Genomic DNA, 27,164 nt, shown 5'->3' on the forward strand with positions numbered 1-27,164 from the left:
TATTTTACAGATAATTCGGCTTGTTGTTGTTCGGTTGTCCTATGACACTGCTGTGTCCGGTTCTTGGTGGTCCTGGAAAGAACCAGAGGCAACGCAGCCAGGAGCAGCTACTGTACCTTCACACCTGAGTTCAAGGCTGCGTTAACCGAAGGCTGGCCAGTCTGACGGCCTCTGGCTCATCGGCTTTTACTGCTTTAGCAGCCGGAGCAGCAATGTCCTCCAGTAGAGCAACTCCAGGCTGAGTAATGGGACCACCAGCAGCCCAACCCATAAGTTAACATAGCCTAAGCTAAGCTAAAGTAGCAGTCAGCAACATGAATCCAGATCATGCATATTTCACTTCCCTGTACCTTTACACTGCAGCATCTCCACACGGTAAGGTCATGTGGTCTGGGGGTTATTTTCATAGATCTGGGGCCGGATTCACAAAACATTCTTAAGAAAAAAAATCTTCTTAAGTGTCATTTTTTTCTTAAGTTCAGTCTTAAGAAGAAAAAAGAGAAGAAGTCCTATTCTCCAAAAAAGTTCTTAAGTATTTTCTCAACTTTCTTCTTAAGAAAAAACTCAAGAATAAATGGTAGGCATATTCTTGAAATAAAAGTTCTCAAATGTGTTCTTGACTTTTTTCTTAACTTTAAGACAACCTTGACCTGTCTTAAAGTTTGTTCTGTGAAAAGGTAAGCCTCCAATATCACCTTTTTCAACACATTTTAGACAAGTTTAGACTAGTAGGTCATAGTTTGAGGATATCCTCCTGACTACCACTAGTTCAAATTTGTCCTCTGGGGAGGACGTTTGGAAACCGGAATATCTCCCACCCACTGCATACAACTGAATGAACTCCTTTTGTTATCTATAGAGGACATTTAGGGCTTTTCAATGATACCAAATGTGAAGGGGTGGGGCTTTGGTACGTTCTCTTCCTCATTCAGGAAAATGGCCTCCATCAGTACAAGCGCATTTTATGGGAACAGGAAAAGTAAGTATATAATACTTTTTATTGAACAAATTTTGGCTTGAAATGTTGTTGGCATATTTTCTATTAGTCTCTTTACAACACATTAAAACATTGTTTGAATTATTTTAACTATATTTGAGCATAGTATTTAAGTGTTTAAAAAATGTCCTTCGAAGTGGACATTTGTAGTTATTTTCTCCATTTTGTTGTTTTTTTTTCAAATTACAAGAAAGGGAGTCATTCTCAGAAGCAGATAGAATTTTACTGCGAATTGTTGATGGACACTCAGATTTTGAGTTGTCTGATCTTGACTAAAGTAAGGCAAGGATGTCTGAGTCTGCCTAGAACAGGCAAACGAGCATTGACGAGCAAATGGTTCCATTTACTGGTCGATGCCCAGTGCGCCAGTTTGTACCGGGCAAACCAAACCCAACTGGATTGAAGGTGTTTGTCTTGGCCACACCAACTGGTCTGATCTTTGACTTTGTGGTCTACCAAGGCAAGACTACCTTCAGCGTTACAGGAGGAAAGGGCATTGGAGAACAAGCTGTTTTTCACTTGGCAGAGTCTGTTCCCCAACGAACCCACCTGTTCTTTGACAGGTACTTTACAACGATCAACCTCCTCGACACCCTGATGACAAAAAGGCTGGTAGGGACTGGAACCCTCATGACTAACAGGGTTCCAAAGGAGTGCAAGATCATAGGGCAGTGGTTCTCAACTCCGGTCCTCGGGACCCCCTGCCCTGCATGTCTTAGATGTTTCCCTGCTTCAGCACACCGTGATACAAGGAGCTGTGTCATCAACAGAACTGTGCAGACTTTGATGACAAGCTGGTGACGACTGTTAATTAGAATCAGGTGTGTTGATGCAGGGAAACATCTAAGACATGCAGGGCAGGGGGTCCCGAGGACCGGAGTTGAGAACCACTGTCATAGGGGATAAGCCCTTCAAAAAGAAAGGAAGAGGGGCATCAGAGATGGTCGTCAGACGAAGCCCTCCTGAACTTGCTGTCATAAGTGGTTGGACAACAAGCCAGTTGTCATGGCATCCTCTGCCTATGGCATTGAACCTCAGGACACACGCAGAAGATGGTCCAAGAAAGACAAAAGGTTTGTCCAGGTGTCAAGGCCACTGGCAATTGCTGAGTACAACACCAACATGGGTGGCGTGGACTTGGTTGACCGAATGTTGAGTTTCTACAGGACTAGGAAATGGTCAGTGCATGCAGTTTTCCACTTTTTTGACCTGGCAATCGCCAACTCATGGCTTCAGTATAGGAGTGACTGCCAGTTTCTGGGGAAGAAACCACTGAAGTTCCTTGACTTCAAACTGCTCCTTGGTGAAGAGTTGATTACTCGGGCCCAAGCAGGAATCGCAAGTGACAGCGAAGATGACTACACTCCCCCACGTCAAAAGTGGAAACCGCAGCCAAATGCAGCTCTGAGGCACTATGGCACCATCCATCTTCCAGAGATGGTGGACGAAACACATGCATCAAGGTGTCGTAGATCCGGCTGCAAGAGCAAAACGTATGTGATGTGCACAAAGTGCAAGGTATTCCTTTGCGTTTCCAAGAAGAGGAATTGCTTTTTGAAGTATCATGCCAAATAAGCACAACAAAGCAAAACAAAACACAACAAAAGAGATGATGGACAGTTATGTGGATGTTAAACTCATTCTTTTGGTATTTTCTTTGGGACTAACTGTTTGGTTCAGTTTCACATGTATGGCGTTCCGATGTCCACTGTAGTGGACACATGATATCTTAAAAATACAAAATAAGATTTCAAAAAAAATGTTTTCAGTATTCTAATTACCTTCAAAATAATGGGGAATTAAAAAAAAATTGTGATTGGGCCATATTTTTTTTGCTGGTACTTTGTAATTAATTACACAAAGAGCCTGTTAACTGTTTGTTAGCATGTTAGTTAGCGTGGTAGTTAATTATTATTAATTTTCCCCAATAGTATTTTTTTTCGCACATAAATCTCATCCACCATAACCTCAAGCTCCTGCCTTGAAAAGTTCCTGCATCTCTTTTTCTCCTTCTCCATGTTTAGTGAGTGACTGACGGTTAAGACCCAAACTACCTGTATGTTGTTGGTTGGCGTGTGCAATGCCATTTTAAGAAGTTCTTAAGTAGGAAAAATAAGAAATTCGTAAGAAATGACAGTTCTTAAGACGGTTCTTCAGAAAATATTGAGGAATTGCACTGAAGAACTTTCTTATGAACTTCTTAATTTTAGATCTTAAGACATTTCTTAAGATTGTTCTAAAGAACATATTGGTGAATCTGGCCCATGGTTGGTTGCCTGGGACAGTGGGCTTGAAGGCTTGAATGTTTGAGATAGTTGCTGTCTCCAGCATGACCACTAGAGGTCAGGGACTGTTACTAGAAACTTCAAAAAGCAAAGAGACTAAACCTCTGAAGATGTGAGTCATTTTGACGCTGAAGCCCAGAAAATACTCATCAATTAAACTTGTTTATGTTCATTGATTCGTGGAGCTCTTTGACTGGCAGCAAAATGAGTGTGCAGACCTGAACTAAGCCACATCTCCACCAGACATGGGCCAGTTCTACCTTTTCTTTGTGCCTTTGGGCCAAATGTGGCCCTAATAACATTTTCTGTATCCCATCTCAGAACTATCTTATGTCATTCAGGCCACATCTGGCTCATACAAAACACACATGGGGCATTTACCACGCAGCCCAGATGTGTCTGGCATCTGGGGAAAGCCAAAATGAGCTGTAAAACCTATAGATGTTCGGCCTTTCAGAGGACCTGGGAATATTTGGCGTGATGTGCTGAGCGTGCTGGGTAAAGACTTAAGAGGATTTCCCTTGGCTGACACGACTGCAGGGAGCTCGTGAGGTGGTAATCTGCCGGGGAATCCTACCTGGAAAAGAGAACTTGAAGAGAGGAGCCCCGGTCGGGGTTGGCTGCGATTAGAGCTGATTGATCCTGACTGATCCTCTGAGACACTTGAAACAAGTGGAGACTGGAAACTCTCAGAGACATGCCAATACGCCCGGCTGGTCGACTCATCCATTACCATTACCAACCAAAGTGCTTCAAAACCAAAACAGCATAATTTCAAAATAAAAGCATACCAGACAATATTTAAAAGATAATCACCCTTTGATTGCCATATTTGGGGTTCACGTCCACGTGGTCTCTTCAGATTGATTCTCTGCACCTCAAAATTTGATTTTACATCTGTAGCGAGATGCTGTATCTTCTGAAAGTCTCCTAAACCTCCTTCTGTTTCTTTGCGGCTTAAAGTCATTATGTCAAAGGCAGCTGTATTTACCAGTCAAACGGCAGTGTAGCTCCTGAATGTTGTGCTGTCTTAGTTGAGACATCTTTGCAACATCACGTGGATATTTCTTTTTATTTTTTATTTTTTTTTATTTTAATGTTTATTCAACAGGGACAATACATACAACATTGTCACAAAGAATGAAAAATGTGATGCATACAAGACGTCTAGCTTCAGCTAATTTGCAGTCTTTGTCCCTGGTCAGGCAAAAGAAGGATAAAAGATACTGAATACAAAAAACAATAATACAAATACAGTGAATAATGCAGTGAACAGATATCATAAACAAATAAACACAGCTCCAAAATTTAGATTAAAAATCGCACAAGTTAAATACATTAAACATTAGTAAAATACTGTACTGACAATGACTTGAGAGAAGTTAATGTTCGCATTTCTGCTGCTGCTTAAACCAATGTTTAGCTTTGGCACTAAACATCCTTAATTCTGTTTAGGATTTTATTTCGGGTGGTAAAGAATTCCATAGGTGTGTACCCAGCACTGAAAGGGATGACTGACCAAATGTTGTCCTGTATCTTCTAATTTTACAATTTTGGTTGCTCATGCTTGTCATTGTACGGATTATCAGGAACAGTCCCTCTGGACCGGCAGACTGGGGGGGTTCCCTCTTTAAGAAGGGGAACCAGATGGTTTCTTCCAGTTGCAGGGGAGTCCCACCTTCAGCCTCTCGTGAGTTTCCCCCAACCAGTCCACTTGTGCTCTGTGGACTTGAAGAAGGAGTTTAAGCATCAGGATATTGGGTCCATTATTATTACTGAGGTCTCTGCTTTGTGGAGCTGATGTGGTCGCGTCAGCTTCATCAGGTCCTGATGTTCATGTTGGTAGTTTGTTCTTTCTTGTTTTATATTTCCTCTGTCTGATGATTGTGTCTTATCATTTTATGTGCGACTGATTGTGAAGCACTTTACCTGTGAAATGTGCGACAGAAATAAACTTTACTTCCTTACTTATTAATAGAGTAGAATAGCTCTTTATTGTCACTGAGAGATCATTGTTAACATCGTTGTTGTTAACATCTGAATCATACCGGACTGAGAACGCTGGTCCTCAGGATCCAGAGTGACACTAACATCTTGAATGTCCTCTGGAAAGAACCTCCTGAAGTCCTAAAGGGGCAAAATGATATCATAAGACGGTGAAAGGTCTTGCCATTCTGGGTAAACATTGATGCGTAAACATTCTGGGATGTTCTCCATCAGGGCAGTTGTGGAGCAGCATCCTTTGCAATAATTATTGATCTTTCTCCTTCCACCCATAAAATGTCTTTACATTCTTCTCCTCAAAGTGCTGGTCGATGGTAAAGTTCTTTTTCTTCATGATGATCATTATTTTGTGACTGAGAGCATGTTTAGGGGTTTTGTCTGAAGTGTCTTGAAAAAACTAATCAAATAACAGAGTTTTAGTAAATACACATATTAATAAAATAAGTCTTAAAATGATTCAAAATACTTGAACATATTTTTTATTTAAAATTACTACAAATTTAAACATTTCTAAAAGTAATATTTAACCTACCAGTTAGTGGTAGTGTGCAGCCTGCAGCTTTGCTTCCTGACAGAAATGCTCCTCTCCAAAACTAAAGGTTGCAAAAACCTCTATTTACTGGACACACACACGTCTGGTGACATTTAAATGTATTTAATGTTCAAAAATGTTGAAGGGCAGTGTGAGGGTCAGATATTTGGTTTGGTGCCTGAGGGCAGCACCATGCCGTAGAGGGCTAATCTGAGTTTGGGTGTCACAGTTGGCTCTGACTGAAGGCCAGAGATTAGCAGTCTGAGCAGTCTGAGTAGTCAAGGAAGGGGGTTGTTCCTCCGCTCCAGAGCAGATGATGCAGATAATCAATGACCTCCATGGTTTTATCTGAACCTATGAACACCTGCAAACACCAGCTGGTTGACAGCAGAGCTCCTCTGGAGATGTGGATATAAGGAAGATCTGATAAATAAGAAGCCATTAATCCATTAAGAAAACTAATCTAAACCAACATTCATGTTCCATCTGATCCAGAGGTGAGAGAAGCAGAAAGGACTTTATCTGGGTCTTTTAGGTGGAGATAAAGTTTGGAAGTCTCTCTTTGAAAAAGCTTGGTTTAAACGCTGAACTGATCTGTTCATCCAACTTAAAACAGCCAGCAAAAAAACATACACAGAATTCTGTCAACGGGGCAATTAACCAAATCATTCAGTCGGGCTTCGTCCAGGTTTCAAAGTCATTGTGACAGTATGGTAGAAGTGTCTCTGCGTCTCTGGTGTCTAATGGTATGGACAAATAAAATTGTGGAAAACAACACAGATCCCAAATCAAAGCCCTGAGGAACTCCACAAGTGGGAAGGGCTGCAGAAGAAGAGAAAAAGTCCTTTCTAGGAAGATTTAACTGGAACCAATTCAAAACACAAGTCTTAAACTCAGTCAGTGGATTTACATATGGAACTGATTTGCCAAATGTAATCAGATTACACTGTTGATTAATTTCTTTCTTTTCATAATCTGTTAATTGGCCTTGTGACATTTTTTTTTAACTCTTTAGACCAGAAATCCAAACAGAAATAACAACTCTGATGGAAGTTTTCAGCAGGAGGAAAATGTCAACCATTGAAACCTGCCTATAGTTGTCCCAACCAGTCTACATGTGTTTTGTGGATCTGGAGAAGGCATTTGACCGTGTCCCTCGTGCCATTCTGTGGGGGGTGCTCAGTGAGTATGGAGTCCGGGGCCCTCTATTAAGGGCTGTCCGGTCTCTGTACGATCGAAGCAGGAGTCTGGTTCGCATTGCCGGCAGTAAGTCAGACTTGTTCCCGGTGCATGTTGGACTCCGGCAGGGTTGCCCTTTGTCACCGGTCCTGTTCATAATTTTTATGGACAGGATTTCTAGGCGCAGCCAGGGGCCGGAGGGGATCCAGTTTGGGAACCTCAGGATTTCGTCTCTGCTTTTTGCGGATGATGTTGTCCTGTTGGCTTCATCGGACCGGGACCTCCAGCATGTGCTGGGGCGGTTTGCGGCCGAGTGCGACACGGCAGGGATGAGAATCAGCACCTCCAAGACCGAGGCCATGGTTCTTCACCGGGAAAGGGTGGCGTGCCTTTTCCGGGTGGGTGGAGAAGTCCTACCTCAGGTGGAGGAGTTCAAGTATCTCAGGTTCTTGTTCACGAGTGAGGGAACGATGGAGCGGGAGATTGACAGACGGATTGGTGCAGCGTCCGCAGTTATGCGGTCGATGTACCGGACCGTCGTGGTGAAGAAGGAGCTGAGTCGAAAGGCGAAGCTCTCGATTTACCGGTCAATCTACGCACCTACCCTCGCCTATGGTCATGAACTTTGGGTAGTGACCGAAAGGACAAGATCGCGGATACAAGCGGCCGAGATGAGTTTCCTCCGCAGGGTGGCTGGACGCTCCCTTAGAGATAGGGTGAGGAGTTCGGTCACCCGGGAGGAGCTCGGAGTCGAGCCGCTGCTCCTTCACATTGAGAGGAGTCAGCTGAGGTGGCTTGGGCATCTGTACCAGATCCTCCTGGACGCCTCCCTAGGGAGGTGGTCCAGGCATGTCCCACCTCTCTAGGGAGGTGTTCCAGGCATGTCCCACCGGGAGGAGACCCCGGGGAAGACCCAGGACACGCTGGAGAGACTATGTCTCTCGGCTGGCCTGGGAACGCCTCGGACTCCCCTCGGAGGAGCTGGAGGAAGAGCTGGAGGAAGTGTCTGGGGTGAAGGAAGTCTGGGCATCCCTGCTGAGGCTGCTGCCCCCGCGACCCGGGAACGGATAAGCGGCGGACGGTGGATGGATAGTTGTATAAAAATGGGCCAAAGAAAGTTTGCAGTTAAACTGATGGTTCTTTGTGTTGTGTTACTACGGCCACTGGGACAAGGGTGGGTTTTTATACTTTGGCCTGGTCTACTGACAAGTCTAATCTGAACTACTGATATTCAATAAATTAAAGATAAAGTAAGCAAGTATAAGAGATTTATTCCTATATTTAACAGACACGCTTTGATCGGGTTCAGGGGCGTACTGGATCACCTGATGGGACACCCCTCTTTTATGTGAATGTTGACAGCAGCAGAAACACAAAGCTGATCCTCAGTAATCCAGCTGCTAATCACCACTAAAATCCCAGTAATCCCTCAGACTGGCCATCAATATTTACTCCATGAAAATCCTTGAACGTTTAAATGGGTCTGGTACCCCTCCCATTCACAGACATTTCTACCAGCACAAAACATACCAAACCAATCGCAGCGAGGCAGGGACGGGCTCTGTGAAATGACTCGTACAGCAGCGTCCAACAGCCACTATTGAAAACAACAGAAACGGCTGCAGCTGATGAGGAGTGACTGTTGGAAACAGCTCCTCGGTTCTGAATGACCAGGATGTTGTCAAGTCACTAAACCCTCCACGTGCAGCAGCTCTTCAAGCTTTGTTCTCTCAGGAAAACACCAGTGTTTCTGCTCATTCATGAGCCTTCATACTCCACTGCAGCCGTCTTGGACGTCTTGTTAATCAAATTTTGCTGGAAACACATGTTCTGTTTTAAAAGGCAAGGCAAGTTTATTTATATAGCACAATTCAACACAAGGTGAATCAAGGTGCTTTACATCGACATTAAAAGCAGCAAGACATAATTGTACAGTAAATAAAATTATGAGCAAAGGAGGTAAAATAATAAATAAAATGATAAGAAAAGAAGTAAAATAATAAAAAGCACAAGCTAGTAAAAGTAAGGGCAGTAGAGTACAGCAGGTAAGTATTTAATTTAAGAGTAAGCTTGAGTAAACAGTAATGTTTTTAGCCCTGATTTAAAGGAGCTGACAGTTTGAGCAGACCTCAGGTCTACAGGAAGTTTGTTCCACCGGTGAGGAGCAGAATAACTGAACGCTGCTTCACCTTGCTTGGTTCTGGTTCTTGGGAACCACAACAAACCAGATCCAGATGAACCTCAGGGGTCTGGGAGCTTCATAGGAACTAACAGATCAACCATGTATTTTGGTCCAAGACCATTCAGGTCTTTGTAGACCAGCAGTAAGATTTTAAACTCTATCCTTTGACTCACTGGAAGCCAGTGTAGTGATTTCATGACCGGTGTAATGTGGTCCAGTTTCCTGGTGTTTGTAAGGACTCTGGCGGCAGCGTTCTGGATCAGCTGCAGCTGCCTGATTGATTTCTTGTTAAGGCCTGTAAAGATGCCATTGCAATAATCCAACCTACTTAAAATGAATGCATAAATAAGTTTTTCCATGTCTTGTTTAGATAGAATCCCCTTAATTCTAGCAATGTTTTTTAGGTGGTAATAGGCAGATTTAGTGATAAACTTTAGATGGCTATTTAAGTTCAGGTCTGAGTCAATAATTACACCAAGATTTCTGGCTTGATTTGTAGCTGTCAATGACATGCAGCCAAGGTGAGCGCTGATCTGTTGGCCAGATTTGATCAGAATTATTTACCATAAATTACGCTAACTGAGCAGAGGTGGGCGTTTTCCAGACAGTTTCCACACCTGCTCGCTCCACCCTCTTTCACACTTTTTGGATTAATCAATGTTGGCTGAAATAAGTTCTTACCAACGTCAGAAACACCTGGATGATGTCACAGAAGAGTTTATCTAGTTATCTTTATTCATTTATTGTGGTCAAGTTGTAAATTTAACCGCTGAAACGACAGCTGACAAGAGGAAGAGTGTGAAGTTGAACTTCCTAAAAGTGTGTAAAGAGAAGAGCTTTTCGTTGCTCATGACGACATTAATTCATCTGGAGTGTGGAGAAAGGCACCAGCAGGTTAAATGGTTTAACTGGATCATTATCAGCAGCCCTAAACCTCTTACTGGAGGCGACGATGATGGTGCAGAACCAGAGACTCAGGTTTCCATTTCCACACGGAAACTAGCAACACCAAAGAATCAGAATCAGAATCATCTCTATTGGCCAGGTTCGAACATTGTCCAACAAGGAATTTGACTCCGGTTATTTCGCTCTTTAGGCAGTAAATAAACAAATGTGGTACTTGTTGACATATATACAAATAAACAACTAAGGTGCAGCAGTTTGAGGTAGAGAAAAATGACAGCTCTGAATAAAATAACATATATACAATTATACAAAACAAATTATACAAAACATTATACAAAAAATTAGGGCTGCACGATTAATCGTTAAAAAATCGCGATCTCGATTCATGCTTGAACGCAATCTCATTTCCAAATGACGACGATTAAATTATTTTTTTTTTTTGATGTTTATTGTTTTTATGTTCAATGTCAGCTGTTACAAAGTTGATGCCAGTCTTTTATCAGGCACCATCATATTTTTTGTAACGTTTACCTTTTGTATCGGCAGCTTCTTAATAGCAGCAAGTCCCCTTTCTGAAAGGGTGTTCAACTCAGGGAGGAACAAATATTGTTCAAAATTGTTATTATTGTTTAAATTATTCAAAGGTTTGTTTAAAGAAGACAAGAGATGTTTATTTTATTATATTGTTGTTCAGCTGTTGCAAAATTAAAGTAATAAGTGCAATAAATTTTATATTGGAAAAAAATCGTGAGAGAATCGTGATCTCAATTCTAAGCAAAAAAATCGTGATTCTCATTTTGTCCAGAATCGTGCAGCCCTACAAAAAATACAAAAAAGTGAGAGGTGCAGCAGAGTGAGGCAGACATGATTATTGCCAAAAGGTGCTTGTTACAGCATGTAACTGCTATTGTTAGCAGTTGCTATTGCTATTATTATTGCACGTGATTAGTTTCTCTGAGACTCTATTAGTTGTGGGAGTTCATCAGAGCAACAGCTTGGGGGAAGAAACTGTCCTTGTGTCTGGAGGTTTTATAAGTTTTATAATTCAAGCTGAAATGGCTGATATTTCCTCAAATTCACATTTAAGTTTATGAAAATCACAGGCACAGCGGCTTAGTGAGCAAGAAGGTCCCCGGTTCGACTCCCAGGCTGTGTGGAGTTTGCATGTTCTCCCCGTGTTTAAGTGGGTTCCCTCCGGGTACTCCGGCCTCCCCCCACAGTCCAAACATGCATAATAGGTTAACTGATGATTATAAATTGCCCGTAGGTGTGAGTGTGTCTGGTTGTCTGTCTCTACTCTATATGTGGCCCTGCGATGGACTGGCGACCTGTCCAGGTAGCTGTAGTATGGGCTCCAGCAGACCCCCTGACCCTGCAAAGGATAAAGCAGGTATAGATAATGGATGGAAAATCACTGGTTTTATTTAATATGAAGGTCAAACGAGTAAAAGTACATGAGGAAACAAAAGTCTTGGAATTAAAAGGATTAATTCCGGTCCGGACCGTCATGGTTGACATCTAACAGATGGAAAGCCCTCTAAGGCTTCTAATCCTGAGAGGTTTCCACGTCTTTTCCAGGAACCTGAAATCAGAAATGCCTGTGGCGTGCTGCTCTGAGTTAGCTGAAAGGTCGATGTGTCGTCAAGTCCTGGGATCTTTCCGCTTGAACCGGGTCAGGCAGTTACGTCAGACTTTGTTGAGGTGAACTCAGCAGGTCCATCGTCAGCCAGCCGCTGGTGCAGCCCAGCAGCTCATCTCATTAGCCAGTTATTTTAGGAGACTCCTGATTCTTCCTCCAGGACCTAAGAGGGTTAAAGAGTCCTGAAGTTTTGTTCCTTATCTGCAGAGTCACGGCAGGCTGGATGTGGGCTGGCTTTGTCTCAGAACCACATTCTTTTGGACGGTTTCTATCCCGGTTCAGTGTCTTGTGGATGGTCCAAACGTAGGACTGCAGGCATCCTCTGAAGAACTCTCCCTGGGTCGGAGGACCCTGTTTTTATCTTTTTTTTTTCTGAGGTCGGACCGCACTCATGGGGAACCACGGCTCAAACCTGGACGACATCCTGGCCGAGGACATGCACCACTGGTACAACAAGTTCATGAAGGAGTCCCCGTCGGGACTCATCACACTGTTTGAGCTGAAAGGAATCCTGGACCTGAAGGGCATCAACGAGGACGCCAACAGCTACGTGGAGCAGGTCTTCTTCACCTTCGACATGGACGGGGTGAGGTCCACTTCCTCTCAGTGGCGGCTAAATGAAGTCCTTGATAAGGTTTCTTTTGTTCACCCTGATAACTAGTTCACACTCAGTTACTGAGTCATTTACTGGCACTTTCCAATCGTAACTTTATTGGTACATTAATCATCTGGGTTCGGGTCATGAGGGCAGACCTCCCTCACTCCAGCTCTCAATTCAATCCTCTGAATATCCCCTCGTCAGATCACCATCTTGTCATGAAGGGGTTGCATGCTTGGAGGATCCTAGGGGTCATGTTGTCCGGGGCAACAGACCCTGGGAGGGTCTCCCAAGCGAAATTAGTCCTGGACGAGTCAGGCGATGGTTGATTCTGTGGTTTCTCATGGACGGTGGGAAAGCAAGAGGTCATTGTGCCTTGTCCGGACTGGGAGTAGATTCACCGTGGAGACAGGTCTGTGGGGAGGGGCTTATCGGCCGGGGCTTCACTCCAGCAACCTCCTGTGGGCTCATACGGGTCGGGAGCAAGGTGATTTGGGCAGCTGAAGGTATCCTGACCTTCAGCTGGGTCTTGAGACAAATATCAGATACTTGGGACAGATAAAAATAAATGAAATAAAAACACCTACAAGCATCTCTGTCAGGAGACAAAGGGCCAATCCCAATACACCCCCTACTTTCTACCACTAGCCCTCACCCACTACCACTCACACTACCTAAAAATGAAACCACAGGCGTAGGGCCCTTGTAATCTTCCCTAGGGATTGGGACACCACTTGCTACGTCACCATAAAGCGGAACCATAAATCAGCCTTTATTCTGTCGAGATCTTCGCAACAACGGGCAAGCGAGTGATTATGTACATTCACTGAGTGAATATTATGAAAGTAAAATATATATTTCTCGCTAGAAATGTAATCAAAATGCATTTTTATGCATAAACTAACACAAAATAATGATTTTATTCACTAAAAATTAGAAATGTCCGCCATGTTTTTTTGTTTGATTCAAGTCTGCAAATTATGACGTAAAGCATTCTGGGAATTTTTTCTGGCCCTCGGTCGCGAAGTCAGCATCTGAAATCCCTAGCTGTGAAGGGGTAGATTCATACACCCTACCCCTCGTTAAGGCCACTACCACTAGATGCAAAGAGGAATTGGGACACCACTACCCTCACGGGAACACGGAAAATTTCGGGGTAGGGCTGAAAAGTAGGGGTAGGGGGAGTATTGGGACTGGCCCAAACTCCAAACACGAAGTCGAATGTCATCAACCCGTATGCTACAAGGGGCCAGACCAAGGACTGGGCGTAGGCTCTGTTAGTGTTATATGGGGGTAAACTCCACCTTTATTACAGTTATTATTATCACACTAACATGTAATATAGTTTTACTGTATAACAGAATAGGTTAATGACTGTTCACCCCGCAGCAATATTGGCAGCTTCTCCCGGCTGGTTTTCTGTTTTAGGTCAGACTGGTGGACTGTTCCTGGTCTCTCACCGGTCAACACTTACTGGCATTAACGCAACAACAAGGAACTTTTATCCCCCATCACATGTATGGATGTTACATTTCTTCCAAGATTCGCTTGTTTAGTCTCTAACTTGATCATTCTCTCATTTTCTCTTCCATCTTTAATTCCTCCAGTGCGACAGTCTCCTCTTCTGACTGAAGCTTTTCAAGCTTCATTGTTATTTATGTTAAGAAAAAGTGCAAAAAAGGGATCAGCTGTCATATAAGATGACCGGAACGCTATTCTATTCTATTCTATTCTATTCTATTCTATTCTATTTTATTTATATATCCTCTATTACAATACAAGTTGTCTCCAGGATGTTTCCAGAGACCCAGAACATGACCACTTATTACATAATCAATTATTACATAAACAACTGCAGGTAAAAACTCCCCTTTAAGGGGGAGGAAACCTGGATCCGGACCTGGACTATAAGGGGGGACCCTCCTGCCGAAGACCAGCCGGGTAGAGCAGGAAAAGAGAAATAGGAAAGAGAGGATGAAGAACAGAAAGGAGGGACACAGATATATTGTCCAAGGTACAAAAGAGCAGATATATTAGTATTAATGATCCGTTAACTGGAGAACTAAGAGTTCTTTGTACATATGACTGATACCTGGTTGGTTGGTGGACTACAAAGACCACGATGTAAACAGGTGTAGACAGCAGACGCTGAGGCGGTCAGAGGGCGGGGACTGCATTTTTTTGTTGCCCAGAGGCCCAAACAACAGTCCACAATGGCCGCTCAACCTCGATGCAACAAAAACCAACCAGTTTCCTTTCTGAATAAAGCTATGGATATTTGGATTATCTCTCAAGCTAATCAATATTACTTTACGTTCATTTTAATCAAATCTGTCCGAACGTCCTTGTTTCAGGCGTCGCTACTGAAACCACATCTGAAACAAGTGGACTGGAACTTGGACCAGCAGAGCTTCACACGTACAAATACATAAAGAAACATTAATTATCTGTATATCATTTTTTTTAACTCTGATTTAAAACTCTCAAAATTCTCAAAAGAAAAATCTGAAAAATAACTTAAATTTATTTAAAAAATGTAACTGTGACGATGATACTACTAGAGTCTGAATATCTGAATAAAAGAAATAAATCTGATAGTTCTAGTTCATGAATTTATTTTAATACATTTATAAAGGTATAAAAATGTAACATTTATATTGTACAAAAAAAGAAAATAAATGATTACTTTTGAAAGAAAACCCTTCAGCATCTCAACACAAACGGAGAAAATAACTCAAAGTCGGGATGTTTTCCCTCCATAATGAGGCGGCGCTGGCGTCGTGGAGGACATGATTCTCTACCGTCTCTTCATAGAAACAATCATCGCTGGCTTCACCTCCTGAGAGACACCCTCATCGATCATTACTTGATTGGATTTGAACGCTGGTTTGAAATCAAACACGTGACAGTGAAGAATTAGATTTTTGAGGCGCCGTTACATTGAAGCCAAGCAGCCGCGGGAACCAGAACCCCCAGGAGGTTCCTGGGAAACTGGCCGACGGCAGGATCGCTGCTCAGTTCAGCCGTGACAGATTATCGTATCACGTGGTGAAGCTCAAAGAGTTCAGATCAGGACGTCAGGAAGGACATCAGTGGATTTCAGGGTTGAGGTTCCACTTTTACATCCTCGTGTCAACCTTTTATTTAAATTTTAAATAAACATCTTTACTTTTGAACTTCTTAACCACACGTTATGTTTCACAGTCTTTAATAGCTAATTGTTACACTTTGACATGAAGGATTTGCATTAATTACTATTTTATATACATTTCACTTTGTTTTTACTTTCAAAACTCTAGCTTTTTTGTATTTATTTCCACTTTATAAAGTTCCTCTTTATTCAATATAAACTTTGACGTCACTAACTGTTTTAATTTCACTTTTTTGCATATTTTAAATTTTGTTACTTCCACTTTTGTCGTTTATGTATCTTTTCCTTTCTTGTCCACTGTTTGATTAACTTTTTATTTTTGTTCTGATCCAACAATCTTCATGTTTCTTAATCTTCATGGTTGACATGGAAACATTAATGTCAGGTGAAATCATACTATATACAGTATATCTATTGACTCGTTGCGTTTCAAGATTGTGTTTTGAGGTTGCTCCTGAGTAAAACTCCAGCGTGAAGGAGCTTGAACCCTTCGAGATGCTCCATGACACTTTAATCTTTTAAATTAATCTGTAAAATTCAAGTTATGAAAGAAAATGAAAGTTGGCAAGCTAAATTAAATATTATTGGGGCGATCTGAGCCAGCATGAGGGAATTATGGGTCATTTGAGACAACAACAATAAAAGATATGGGATGAGGTGCACGATAAAAGATATTCTACCAAAAATGTGCGATTTTGTGAGAGTAAAGTCAGAAACTAAAACTATAAATATGCAAAATTGAAACAAAAAAGTTTCCACAGGGAAGTACTTAAAAGTTCTTATTGGTCTACAAATGAAAGCAGTTCATTTTCCCTCCGTAAATCCTGCTGACGGAGGCTGATCTTGGAGCTCGGGGGCCTCTAGTGGCCAGGAGGACTCGCTGCACCTGCAACATCTGAACTGGTTTCTGTCTGCAGGACGGTTACATCGACTTCGTGGAGTACATCGCTGCCATCAGCCTGATGCTGAAAGGAGAAATCAACCAGAAACTGAAGTGGTACTTCAAACTGTTTGACCAGGATGGAAACGGGAAGATCGACAAGGACGAGCTGGAAACCATCTTCACGGTAACCATGACAACTCGGATATCTGTACTTACAGCATGAATGTGTAAAAACGTGAACGTACACCGCTGCTGTTGTAACTATACACCTATACACCTGATAAAAACAGAGCTGGACTTTTAATGTTTAATGTTGCACCGGTTGGTCATCAATCACAGCCGACGCTATGGATCACAGATCACGTTTAAAAATGACGTGACATGTACAAGCAGACGTGGTAAAAACGTCTGTGCGGTGAACGTTGACCTTTCAGTTTGGCTGCTGTTTGCCAATAGATACAAATGGGTGGGGCTAACATGGAGGGGGTGGGACTGACCGCCTGTTCTACAAGTAGCCAGTAGCAGCTGATCATTTGACTGTAGATGTTCGAGGGTCACAGTGGTTTCATGGGTCTTCACAAGCAGCAGCCGCTTGTGAAGGCCCATTTAAGCCGCTTGTTCCCAGTGAGATCTGAGATTACCAACCGAGCCTGAGGTCATCAGCCACAGAGACCTTAAATCCATCTTAAAGGTCCAGACTGAGGATATCGCAATCAGTCGTGGACCGCTGTCGCTCGCCAGCTCAGACAGGTCTCCTTTGTAGTTGTTTTAATCTTGATGATGACCAGCTGAGGCATTTATTTATTTATTTAAAGGTTTAGATAACAGGGACAATGCACATTAATAACACATTTAAACAAATGTAAAATGTGCCGGAATTAGCCAAAAAGGCTATTTTGCATCTGCTGTCCCTGTAAAAATAGTCAACCTAAAAGAAAAATGATTAAGATACAATCAATAAAACATTTCCGAATAAAAAGGCTATATCAGAATAAAGATTAAAAGGTAAGAAACTAAGCTAAAATACATACACACACTGGTTAACATAAACTCAACAACAGACAATTGCTACAAACGAGAACAGAAACAACATGAAGCAGCAACAGTAACATCAGCATTAATAACACAAGACACAATAACACACTAACAGGCCAAAACAAAAAAGACAAAAGCACTAAACACAAAATAAAAAGCCATGCACAAAAAGCAACATTATAATAACTAGACAAACTAATAGGTAACATGACAGGTGACATCAGACAAACACCGACAGGCAGGGCAGCAAGCCAGGAAAATTACGCACTAAAATTCAATGTTGACAGCCTTGACCACTAATTAACCACTTTTTTAAATAAAATTTAAAAGAAGAATAATTTGATTGGTTTCTAATCTCAGTTGGTATGAAGTTCCACTCACGAGCAGCCTTATGGGTGTGGTATGGGCATTATGGGTGTTCTGATATGAAGAGAATTTAACTTTTGCCTAGAAACGTCCTTTTTCCATTCAAGATACCAGCACATACACGGTGTTACAGGAGATTACAGGAGTGTTACAGGGGAAGTTTCTGTTTGAATATGTGTGAGGTGGAAACTTTCTCTGAGCTCTGAAGTGGGACACAGTTTTAACAGCAGCTGTGAATTGACCCTGATTCAGCGTCCTGAAGAAACCTAGGCTGGATTAGCTGGATTAGCTCAGAAAGTAACCCTTACAGCAGGGTTGGCCTGGAAGCACTGGGGGTGAAGGTGGGTTGGATGGAACAGCTCGGATGAGACATCCTACTGATATAAATGTCTCACCGTTGGCTACTGTGTTAGTGCCTTCAAAAACATCACAGGACATTGTAGAAACCATTTATAATCATCAACACAGACGTTTCCTTTAAGAAAGGTTTACATGATGGGCTTTGGGTGGTCACTAAGAATGGAGAATAAAATCAGGATCGACTCATCGTTGGATCCACACCTTAGTGGTCAGAAGAGGCACTGTGGTTTGGGACTTGCATACTGGTGACAGATTTGGGCCCAGTCCCAATACACCCACTACCCCTACTTTTCAGCACTGCCCCTAAATTTTGCGCATTCCCGTGAGGGTAGTGGTGTCCCAATTCCTCTTTGCATCTAGTGGTAGTGGGCATAACGAGGGTTAGTGGGTATCAATCTAGCCCTTCAGAGCGAAGGATTTCAGATGCTGACTTCGCGACCGAGGGCCTGAGAAAATTTCCCAGAATGCTTTATGTCATCATTTGCAGACTGAATCAAACAAAAAAACATGGCGGACATTCCTTATTTTTTAGTGAATAAAATCAATATTTTGAGTTAGTTTCTGCATAAAAATGCGTTTTGATAACATTTCTAGCGAGAAATATATATTTTACTTTCATAATATTCACTCAGTGAATGTACATAATCACTCGCTTGCCCGTTGTTGCGTTCTGATGTCGCCAGAATAAAGGCTGATTTATGGTTCTGCGTTACACCAACGTAGAGCCTACGGCGTGGGTTACGCGGCGACGCGTGCCGTACGCCGTAGGGTACGTCTTAGGATCTGCGTTGATTTAACGCAGAACCATAAATCAGCTCCCGAGCCGGCAGGCTGTTCTCATCCCGAAAACTTCGGATCAAATTTCTTAACAGGCGTTATTTGGATAAACTGAACCAAGTTGGGGATCTTAACGGTTACTTTTACGCCTGAAAAAATATTAAAACTTAATAAAGTGGCATATTAACAGCGCTACAGCGGAAATTAAAACAGCTTTTAGCTCTCAGCTTCCTGATATGTGACGTATGTGCAAACGTAACTATGCAGTCGCTTACGTACTCGAACGTAAACCACGCAGTGATGTAGCAAGTGGTGTCCCAATCCCTAGGGAAGATTACAAGAGCCCTAAGGTTTGTGGCTTCGTTAGGGCTAGTGGTTGTGAGTGAGGGCTAGTGGTAGAAAGTAGGGGGTGTATTGGGATTGGCCCTTGCACGCTGGATGTAGCCGCTGCTACTATTTGACAGCTATGTTTGTGAATTCTGTCTCCCCCTGCAGGCCATCCAGGACATTACACGAAACAGAGAGATCGACCCTGAGAAGATCGTGGCGCTCATCTTTGAGAGGATCGACAAGGGTGAAGGTACAAAAACGACTCATGGACACCACATGCAGCTATCGTTCGTCTCTGTTTGACAAATTACCATTTAGTTATGATAATCAGCCTTACGCGAGTCAGCAGTGCTGCCATCTGCCTGGTTCAGACGCAGTGCCATTATTTATTTATTTTTTTTCCACATATTTTTATTGGGAACCGATGACATACAGAAGTCAAACACAAGCTACATGGTCCTCCATATTTTTTCCCCCATTTTCCGAGAAAGGCGTGCTAAAACCTGAACAGAGCAGCACTTTCCAAAAACCCACCCACCCCCCTCAACTTTAGAAAAATAAAGTAAAAAGAAAATTAATTAATTAATTAATTAGTAAATAAACAGAATAAACAAACAAAAAACTAAACCTGTAAATGATAACAAGACTAGATAAAAAGGATGAAAAAGAGACTAAATAAAAGCAGCTAAATGAAATAAACCGAACACACAAGAAACAAATTAATTACAAAAAAAAAAAAAAAAAAAAAAAAACAAGGGTGCTAAATACGAGGGAAGACCTGGGTGCCCACCTCACAGCATGAGAACATAGAATCAGCTAGGATCCAGAGAGGTAAGAGTATTCACATAGGTGATGACAGGCTGCCATCTTATGTAAAAGTTAGCAGTTGAGAATTTAGAGTATAGATTATTTCACAATTTCCAAGGACAAGAAAGACATCAAATCACTCAACCAGGAAGTAGGAGAAGGCGGATTGGGGTCCATCCACTGTAGCAGAATACGTCTGCGAGCTATGAGCGAGGCAAAAGCCACAACATCAGAATGTTTCTTGGTCAGGCTGGTTGGTACAGAGGGCACTCCAAAGATAGCTATCAAAGGACAGGGTTCCAATGTAATATTGAGAGCTTCGTCTAATCTTTTGAAGAAACAGGACCAGAATTCGACTAGTTTTGGACAGGAAAAGAAAGTATGAGTATGGAGACCCGCCACATCTATCACAAGTGTCACTCGTATCCGGAAACAACCTGTTGAGCTTAGCCTTTGTAAAGTGGATCCTATGTAAGACCTTGAACTGAATCAGATTTAGACGGGCACATGAAGAAGTAGAATTAACCCTGATTAGAGCCTCCTCCAACCATTCATCTGACATGTTTAGTTCAAGTTCCCTTTCCCATTTATCCCTGAGCCCCACAAGAGAGGCCAGCCCTGAGGAAGATATGAGATCATACAAAATCGAAATCCTGCCCTGGGCCTTGGGAAGTGAAAGCACTTCAGTAAGAAGTGAACTCGATGGAAGTTGAGGGTAAGAATCAAAGTGTGTTCGGGCATAATCACAAACCTGAAAGAAACAGAACCTATGAGACTGGGGTATATTATACTTGACTTGAAGATTGTTAAAAGCGGCAAATGAGCCTTTTAAATATAAATCTGAGAAGTGAGTCAAGCCTCTCTCCCTCCACAAGGCAAACGTCACATCCAAATTAGAGGGAGGGAACAAATGATTATTGCAAATCGGGCTGCATAAAGTGGGAGCAGAAAGCTTGAAATGTTGTCTAAATTGTTTCAAAATTTTCAAAGAAGAGAGCACGACTGAGTCTTTAATGTAACTAGGATAAGAAGATGTCAGAGGGGCACCAACCAGAGAGGACGGACGAGAAGTGTTCTCCTCTAGTATGCACCAATCAAGACTGGGAGAGTTGCACCAAGCATGAATTTTTTGTAAATTGGCTGCCCAATAATAAAATAAAAGTTGTGTAATGCAAGGCTTCCCTTACGTTGACTTCTCTGCAATATAGCCCTGTGTGCTCTCGGGTGTTTACCAGCCCAAATAAAGTCTGAGATGACTTGGTCTACCATACGAAAAAAAGATTTTGGTAAAAATATAGGAAGACATTGGAAAAGAAATAAGAGTCTGGGCAGAATGTTCATTTTAATAGAACTAATTCTACCCATCACAGAAAGAGGAAGAGAATCCCAGCGCTTCAGATCAGATTTAATCTCCATAACCAACTTTGTAAAATTAAATTTATGAATAGAAGGGAAGGAGTGAGCAATGTTGACACCTAAATAACGAAAACTAGTGCGGGTCAGACGAAATGGTAAGGTGCCTGACGGGATTTGTTTTGCCGCTTCATTAATAGGGAAGCACTCACTTTTTCCGACATTTAACTTGTAACCAGAAAACGACCCAAAGGTTTTCAAAATTTGTAAAATATTATCAACACAATTAACCGGATCTGTGACATACAGCAAAAGATCATCAGCATAAAGAGATACCCGGTGTTCCAGTCCAGATCTATATATACCAGTGAAGAGAGGGGATGATTTGAGTGCTATAGAGAGAGGCTCAATTGCTATAGCGAAGAGTAAGGGGGACATTGGGCAGCCTTGACGGGTTCCTCTCGTTATCAGAAATAATCAGACCTGTGGGAATTAGTTGTTACGCAAGCTGTAGGAGCAGAATATAAAAGTTGTATCCAAGGAATAAATTTTGCCCCAAAACCAAATTTCCCCAAAACAGAAAACAAATAGTCCCACTCAATCCGATCAAACGCTTTCCCCGCGTCTAACGATATAACCATTTCAGCTGCTTGAGCAACATTGGGAGAAAGCACAACATTTAGCAGCCGCCTGATGTTAGACGATAGTTGCCGTCCTCTGACGAACCCTGTCTGGCTCTCTGAGATTATGTCCGGTACACAAAGGTCTAACCGACATGCTAAAACTTTAGCCAGGAGCTTTACATCCGAATTCAGCAAGCTTATTGGCCTCCTTATTGGTCCTTATCTTTCTTATGAATGAGTGAAATTGAAGCCTGATTTAGAGTTGGGGGGAGGGTGCCTTGTTTTAAAGAGTCATTGAACATATCTAAGAGTAGCGGCAGAGGTGTCAAAAGTATTCACATTCATTACTCAGGTAGAAGTATAGATACTAGAGTTTAAAAATACTCCTGTAGAAGTTGAAGTATCAACTCAGTTTTTTACTCAAGTAAAAGTATAAAAGTACTGGTTTCAAAACTACTTAAAGTATAAAAGTAAAAGTAATGTAAGGGGGAAAAAAGCCATTAAGTACAAAAGCCATTGAAAATGAATGCATCTTAGTATAATGCAAATATATTAAAGAACCATATAGGTGTTCTATTGAGCACTAACATGTGTTTCAGAGAGCAGAAGATATGATGATTAGTTGCCTATAAGTATTGTAATGGTGCAAAAAGAGGCATGTTATCATTTATCCTAACCTTTATTGGAATGTACATCCACCTCTGAGTAGCGGGGTAAGTAGATGAGAATTTTTTTTATAAAAGTCAAAGACCAGGCGCTTTGTTGTTTTGCATTGATTTAAGACAAGTGGACACTTCTTCCAACTGTATGGGTTCATCCAGTTTAATTTTGATGTTAGGGTCTATAGTGGGGATAGCTAGGCTATCTAAAAAATGATCCATCGTCGCCCTGTTTACAGGGTGTTGCAGTGCCATTATTTTAGTTAATATCTGCCCAAACCATAACTGACATTTTAGTTAAGCTATGATGCTCAATTGTTGAGAGCCCACAACCTGTAACCTTAACTTGAACTCAAGTTTTGTCATTTTTGGATCCTTGATGTCATTAGGCTATTAATGAAACTTCTACACCCAATTAAATTAATTTACTTTTAAATTATTCTGTTTGGGAAAGCATCGATTTATAACATTGCATCTGATGTTTGAGAGATCCATCATCTGAGTTAAAACATTGCGGCTTTGATATTTATTGGCAGTTTAATCCAAAACAGACATTTATTTAGATGTGTTTAGTTTGAGTTTAAGAAATGGAATTAAGTTAACTCTGTTGTCCATCTCTCTGGATACCTGGAATCAGTAGTACAAGTACTCCAGACATACCGTTTGACTTTTGTTTTGTGCCATAAACTCCACAAACCAGATAAGAGTTCAGGGTCTGCAGTGTTTTTCTGTGGAGCTGAAAGAAGTCCGAGTTCTGGTCCCTGTGGAACTGATACTCACCTGTGTTTGAAGGGTGGGGCTTATTGAAGGGTCAGTTGTTGTAGGGCTGTGTTTAACATTTTCTGCAAAAATATTACATACCAGTAGTTCAGTTGGAGGTTTCAGAAACAACCGTTGGGTCTGAAGGTGTTTTGTGGCTCTGATCGTCAGGTGAGATGACACTGGAGGAGTTCATCGACGGAGCCAAAGAGCACCCGGACATCATGGAGACTCTCAAAAACATGATGGACCTGACGCCGGTTCTGGAGATCATCGTGATGGGGCGGCAGCAAAGCCTCAAAGACTAACTGGACCCAACAAATAACAAGACCCAAGTCCAGCTGGACTGCGATTGGTTGTCCTTAAGCTCCGCCCTCCTCGTCCACAGATTTTTAAAAAGATGTTCAGATATAAAAGAACTATTTCACAAAGTTTTTTCCCGAATGCTTCTGATCAAATCAGCACTCAGGTAGATTTGAATGCGTTTATTTTGTCCAGACTGAAAAACCTTCACAGATGTATTTGTAAATATATTTTTTTCACAAAAAAAGGTAATTTTATAACCTCGTTGTTGAGGCAAACCTCTGCTTGAAGTCATCTGCACAAAAATGTTTGTTAAAAGAAACAGAATGTTGTATTTCTATATGCCGAAAAGTTCTCAGACGGGCTCGAAAGGTTTGCAGTTACAACATTTACACGTTTCAGTTAACATTCATGTGCAAAAAGAAAAACATTTAAAAGTATCCAAAATGTTCTTTCACACCTTAATTGTCAGTCACTTTGTACTTTTTTATAAGTCTGAGGGGAAAGAGATTCTGTAGGATTACATGTAGCAGCACAAGTATTTGTAGAAAAAGCTCGTTCATGTTGCTCAGACACACGAATCCAAGTGTGTAATCTGAGTCTGAGGGGAAAAAAAACTAAAAAGTTTTTAGTTTTTAAAAGTTCTCTGAGAGAAATTTAAACTTAACAGGCCAATAGAATCAGAGGTCTGGAGAATAATTAGTCATATAATAATTAGACTACAATTTAATGTCTACCAGAGCCTTTTCTTCCTTTATCCAGATTATTTGGATATAAACAGAGTAGAATGGAGACACCCCAACTTTAAACTAAATATATAAAAATCCTTTTGGATCAAAATGCACAGAGTGATTATCTGAGTTTTTTTTATTATCTTTTTATTTATTTTTTACAAATAACACCTGAAATTTTAAGTCTTAGCAAGTTTATAAGTCAAACGTTCAGAATTTTGCTTTTGCAAATTTGTTAGTTCACGAACTTTTCTGAGAATTTTCTTGGTAAATTTTCAAGTGTACAAAGTTTTGTGTTATAGAGTCAAAATGTAATTTTTTTTTTTTTTTTTGTAAATGTAGAGGTATAGTCAAATTTTTAGTTTCATAGCTTTTTATCCTCTTAAGGCTGCACATTTTTCCACTTCAAGTGCCCTGAAGTCCCAACTTCTGTTGTTTGTTTCTAATTGTTATGTAAAAGTCTGAAATTTTCTTTTTTAATCAAAACATTTCTATTTCAACTGATTTTTTTTTTTTTTAGAAACTTGAAAGATCATCAGTTCAGTTTTTTTAAACTTGCAAATCTGCAGGTTTAGAAAATAAATTGAATTTTCTCTTCTCTCTTTTCACAGATTTGTGAGTATCTAGTTAGAAATTTTCCCCAGAACTGGATCATCTTCCAGTTGTGGATCTTTTTCTGTCTTTTTTCTTGTCTTCCATGTTCAGCTCGTCTGTAAAGCTTCTGGTTGTAGCTCAGTTCATTTTTAGAGCAACTTGAAGTCAGACCGAGTTTTCTCTTGCAAAAACTAAAATGTGTGAGTTTGTCAGAACATTTCTTCTCTGTGTTCGTCATGGTAGGGCAGCTAGTGAGGTCTATTTTGCTCCTGTTGAACTCTGTCATTTAAAATTCTGTTTAAATGACAGAAAGTGGCTCCGATAGCCTACATGCATCTATGCACTATGATACGATATAACTAGACATCATCATCATATCAACTTTATATGTTAACTTTGACCCTACAAGCTGTGGCTAGAAAGCTGCTCTGGAAGCTTACAATGTTACTAAAGAAAGGAGGAATTAAGATCGTTTATCTGCCGTTAATCTGGTTAATCAGTTAATATCTGATACAGATTACTGTGATGTAACGGAAAATCGCTAGATCCTCACATTCAGCCTGGAAGTGGTTTGTCACACAAAAAGTCTGAAACTTCAGTTGAAGATCATGTCAGAGAGCAGATAACAAACTCCTGCTGAAAGAATCATTCTGAGCATTGCATGCTGGGAGTTTGCTGATCCTCTTAAAACCTATGAAGGTGCAAATGTCTGAGCAGCTTCTGTCCTCAGAGTAGAGGATGGGTCTTACTATTAGTCAAATACAACCTGGGGTGAACAACGATTTTCACTCAGAACTTAAATATATTTTCTTTTGGATTCAGTTTAGTAGAATAAATGAAAAAAAAAAAAAGAAAAGTTGTTTATGTGAGGTTGTATTTGCAAAATACTAAAACTTACTACAATAAGATGATTATCTTTTTATACAAAAAACACTAATTTTTATTCATGAATGCATTTAAATTTGTATTTAACCGGAGATCTTTTTTAAGCCACTAAGACGATGTTGTATTTTATGTGAGGAAACAGCCCATAACTTGAGAAATGATTTTAACGTGTTGATGTTCAGTTTTATTGAGGCACTCAAAAAGTTTTTACGTTAAAAACAGATTTTCAAATCGGAAACCTTCTGATATTTGATTTTAATTTGAAAAATTAAACTAAAATAATAAGTGAACACCAAAACAATCATTGCCGTGAGATGAATGCTTGAATCTGTTTTACTGAATGAAGCGAGGTGAAAGCAGATGATGGTTGAACACTGATAACTGATTAAAAACAGGCCTAGATAATCAATTGAGGACATTTTTCTTGTAGTCGTGCTCTGGCCTGGAGGTTAGCATCCATGCTAACAGTTCATTTGGTGCAAAAGAAGTGATTTTGCTGTGTTGCCTTATCAATAAAGTATTTTTTAAGAAAACTGAGTCTGTTTGGATTATATCACATATTTATATTGCACTGCACAGCTGTAGAAACCGCTTCTCCTCAAAATATTAAAAATGGAGCGCCACACAGCTTTGAAGAATTCTGTTTTTATCTGTTATTTTTTTGCAGGAGCACCACAAGGCGCCATTATAGGACCAGTTTTTTTCTCTTTGGTTGTTACAAACATCTTGAATGGGAAAAAGACAAAAGAGGTGATTGTGGATTTTAGGAAAGTCAAGATTAAGTCAGATAGTTTATCCATCATGGGAGAAGTGGAGGAGTACACATACCTTGGTTTTCACCTGGAAAACTGACTGGACTGGAGATAAAATACTGATGCTGTTTATAAGAAAGGACAGAAGACTTTACTTCTTGAGGAAGTTTAGGTCCTTCAGCATTTGCAGCAAAAATATATCCTCTTAGTCTGTTGAGAGTTGAATCACATCTGCAATCATCTGTTGGGGAGTAGCATCAGAACCAGGGACTTAAAGAAACTGAACAAACTGATAAAGAAGGCTGGTTCTGTTCTGGACCCTCTGGAGATGATTGTGTGAAGGAGGATACTTCATAAAAAAGATCATGGACAACCCTGAACATCCTCTTCACAACACAGTGATTCAGCAACAGAATGTCTTCAGTCAGAGGTTCTTCAGATCCACTGCAATACAGACCTCTACAGGAGACCTTT

General features: G+C 41.0%; 1 protein-coding gene across 1 annotated transcript; it reads left to right on the top strand.

The window, feature by feature from the left end:
• Positions 1-11,907: 11,907 nt before the first annotated feature.
• guca1d (guanylate cyclase activator 1d) lies at positions 11,908-26,450 on the top strand. The gene is made up of 4 exons (XM_061740398.1): positions 11,908-12,310; positions 16,391-16,540; positions 19,390-19,474; positions 23,597-26,450. The coding sequence occupies exons 1-4, from the start codon at positions 12,116-12,118 to the stop codon at positions 23,731-23,733; spliced, it is 567 nt and encodes a 188-aa protein (XP_061596382.1). The 5' UTR covers positions 11,908-12,115; the 3' UTR covers positions 23,734-26,450.
• The last annotated feature ends 714 nt before the right edge of the window (positions 26,451-27,164 follow it).

Source organism: Cololabis saira, chromosome 14 (genome assembly GCF_033807715.1).
Source record: "Cololabis saira isolate AMF1-May2022 chromosome 14, fColSai1.1, whole genome shotgun sequence".
NCBI lineage: Eukaryota > Metazoa > Chordata > Actinopteri > Beloniformes > Belonidae > Cololabis > Cololabis saira.

Coding starts and splice junctions, on each gene's coding strand:
- guca1d (XM_061740398.1), top strand. CDS start 12,116: ATGGGGAACCACGGCTCAAACCTGGACGACATCCTGGCCGAGGACATG. Junction 12,311..16,390: donor TCACCTTCGACATGGACGGG/GTGAGGTCCACT, acceptor TTCTGTCTGCAG/GACGGTTACATCGACTTCGT. Junction 16,541..19,389: donor AGCTGGAAACCATCTTCACG/GTAACCATGACA, acceptor CTCCCCCTGCAG/GCCATCCAGGACATTACACG.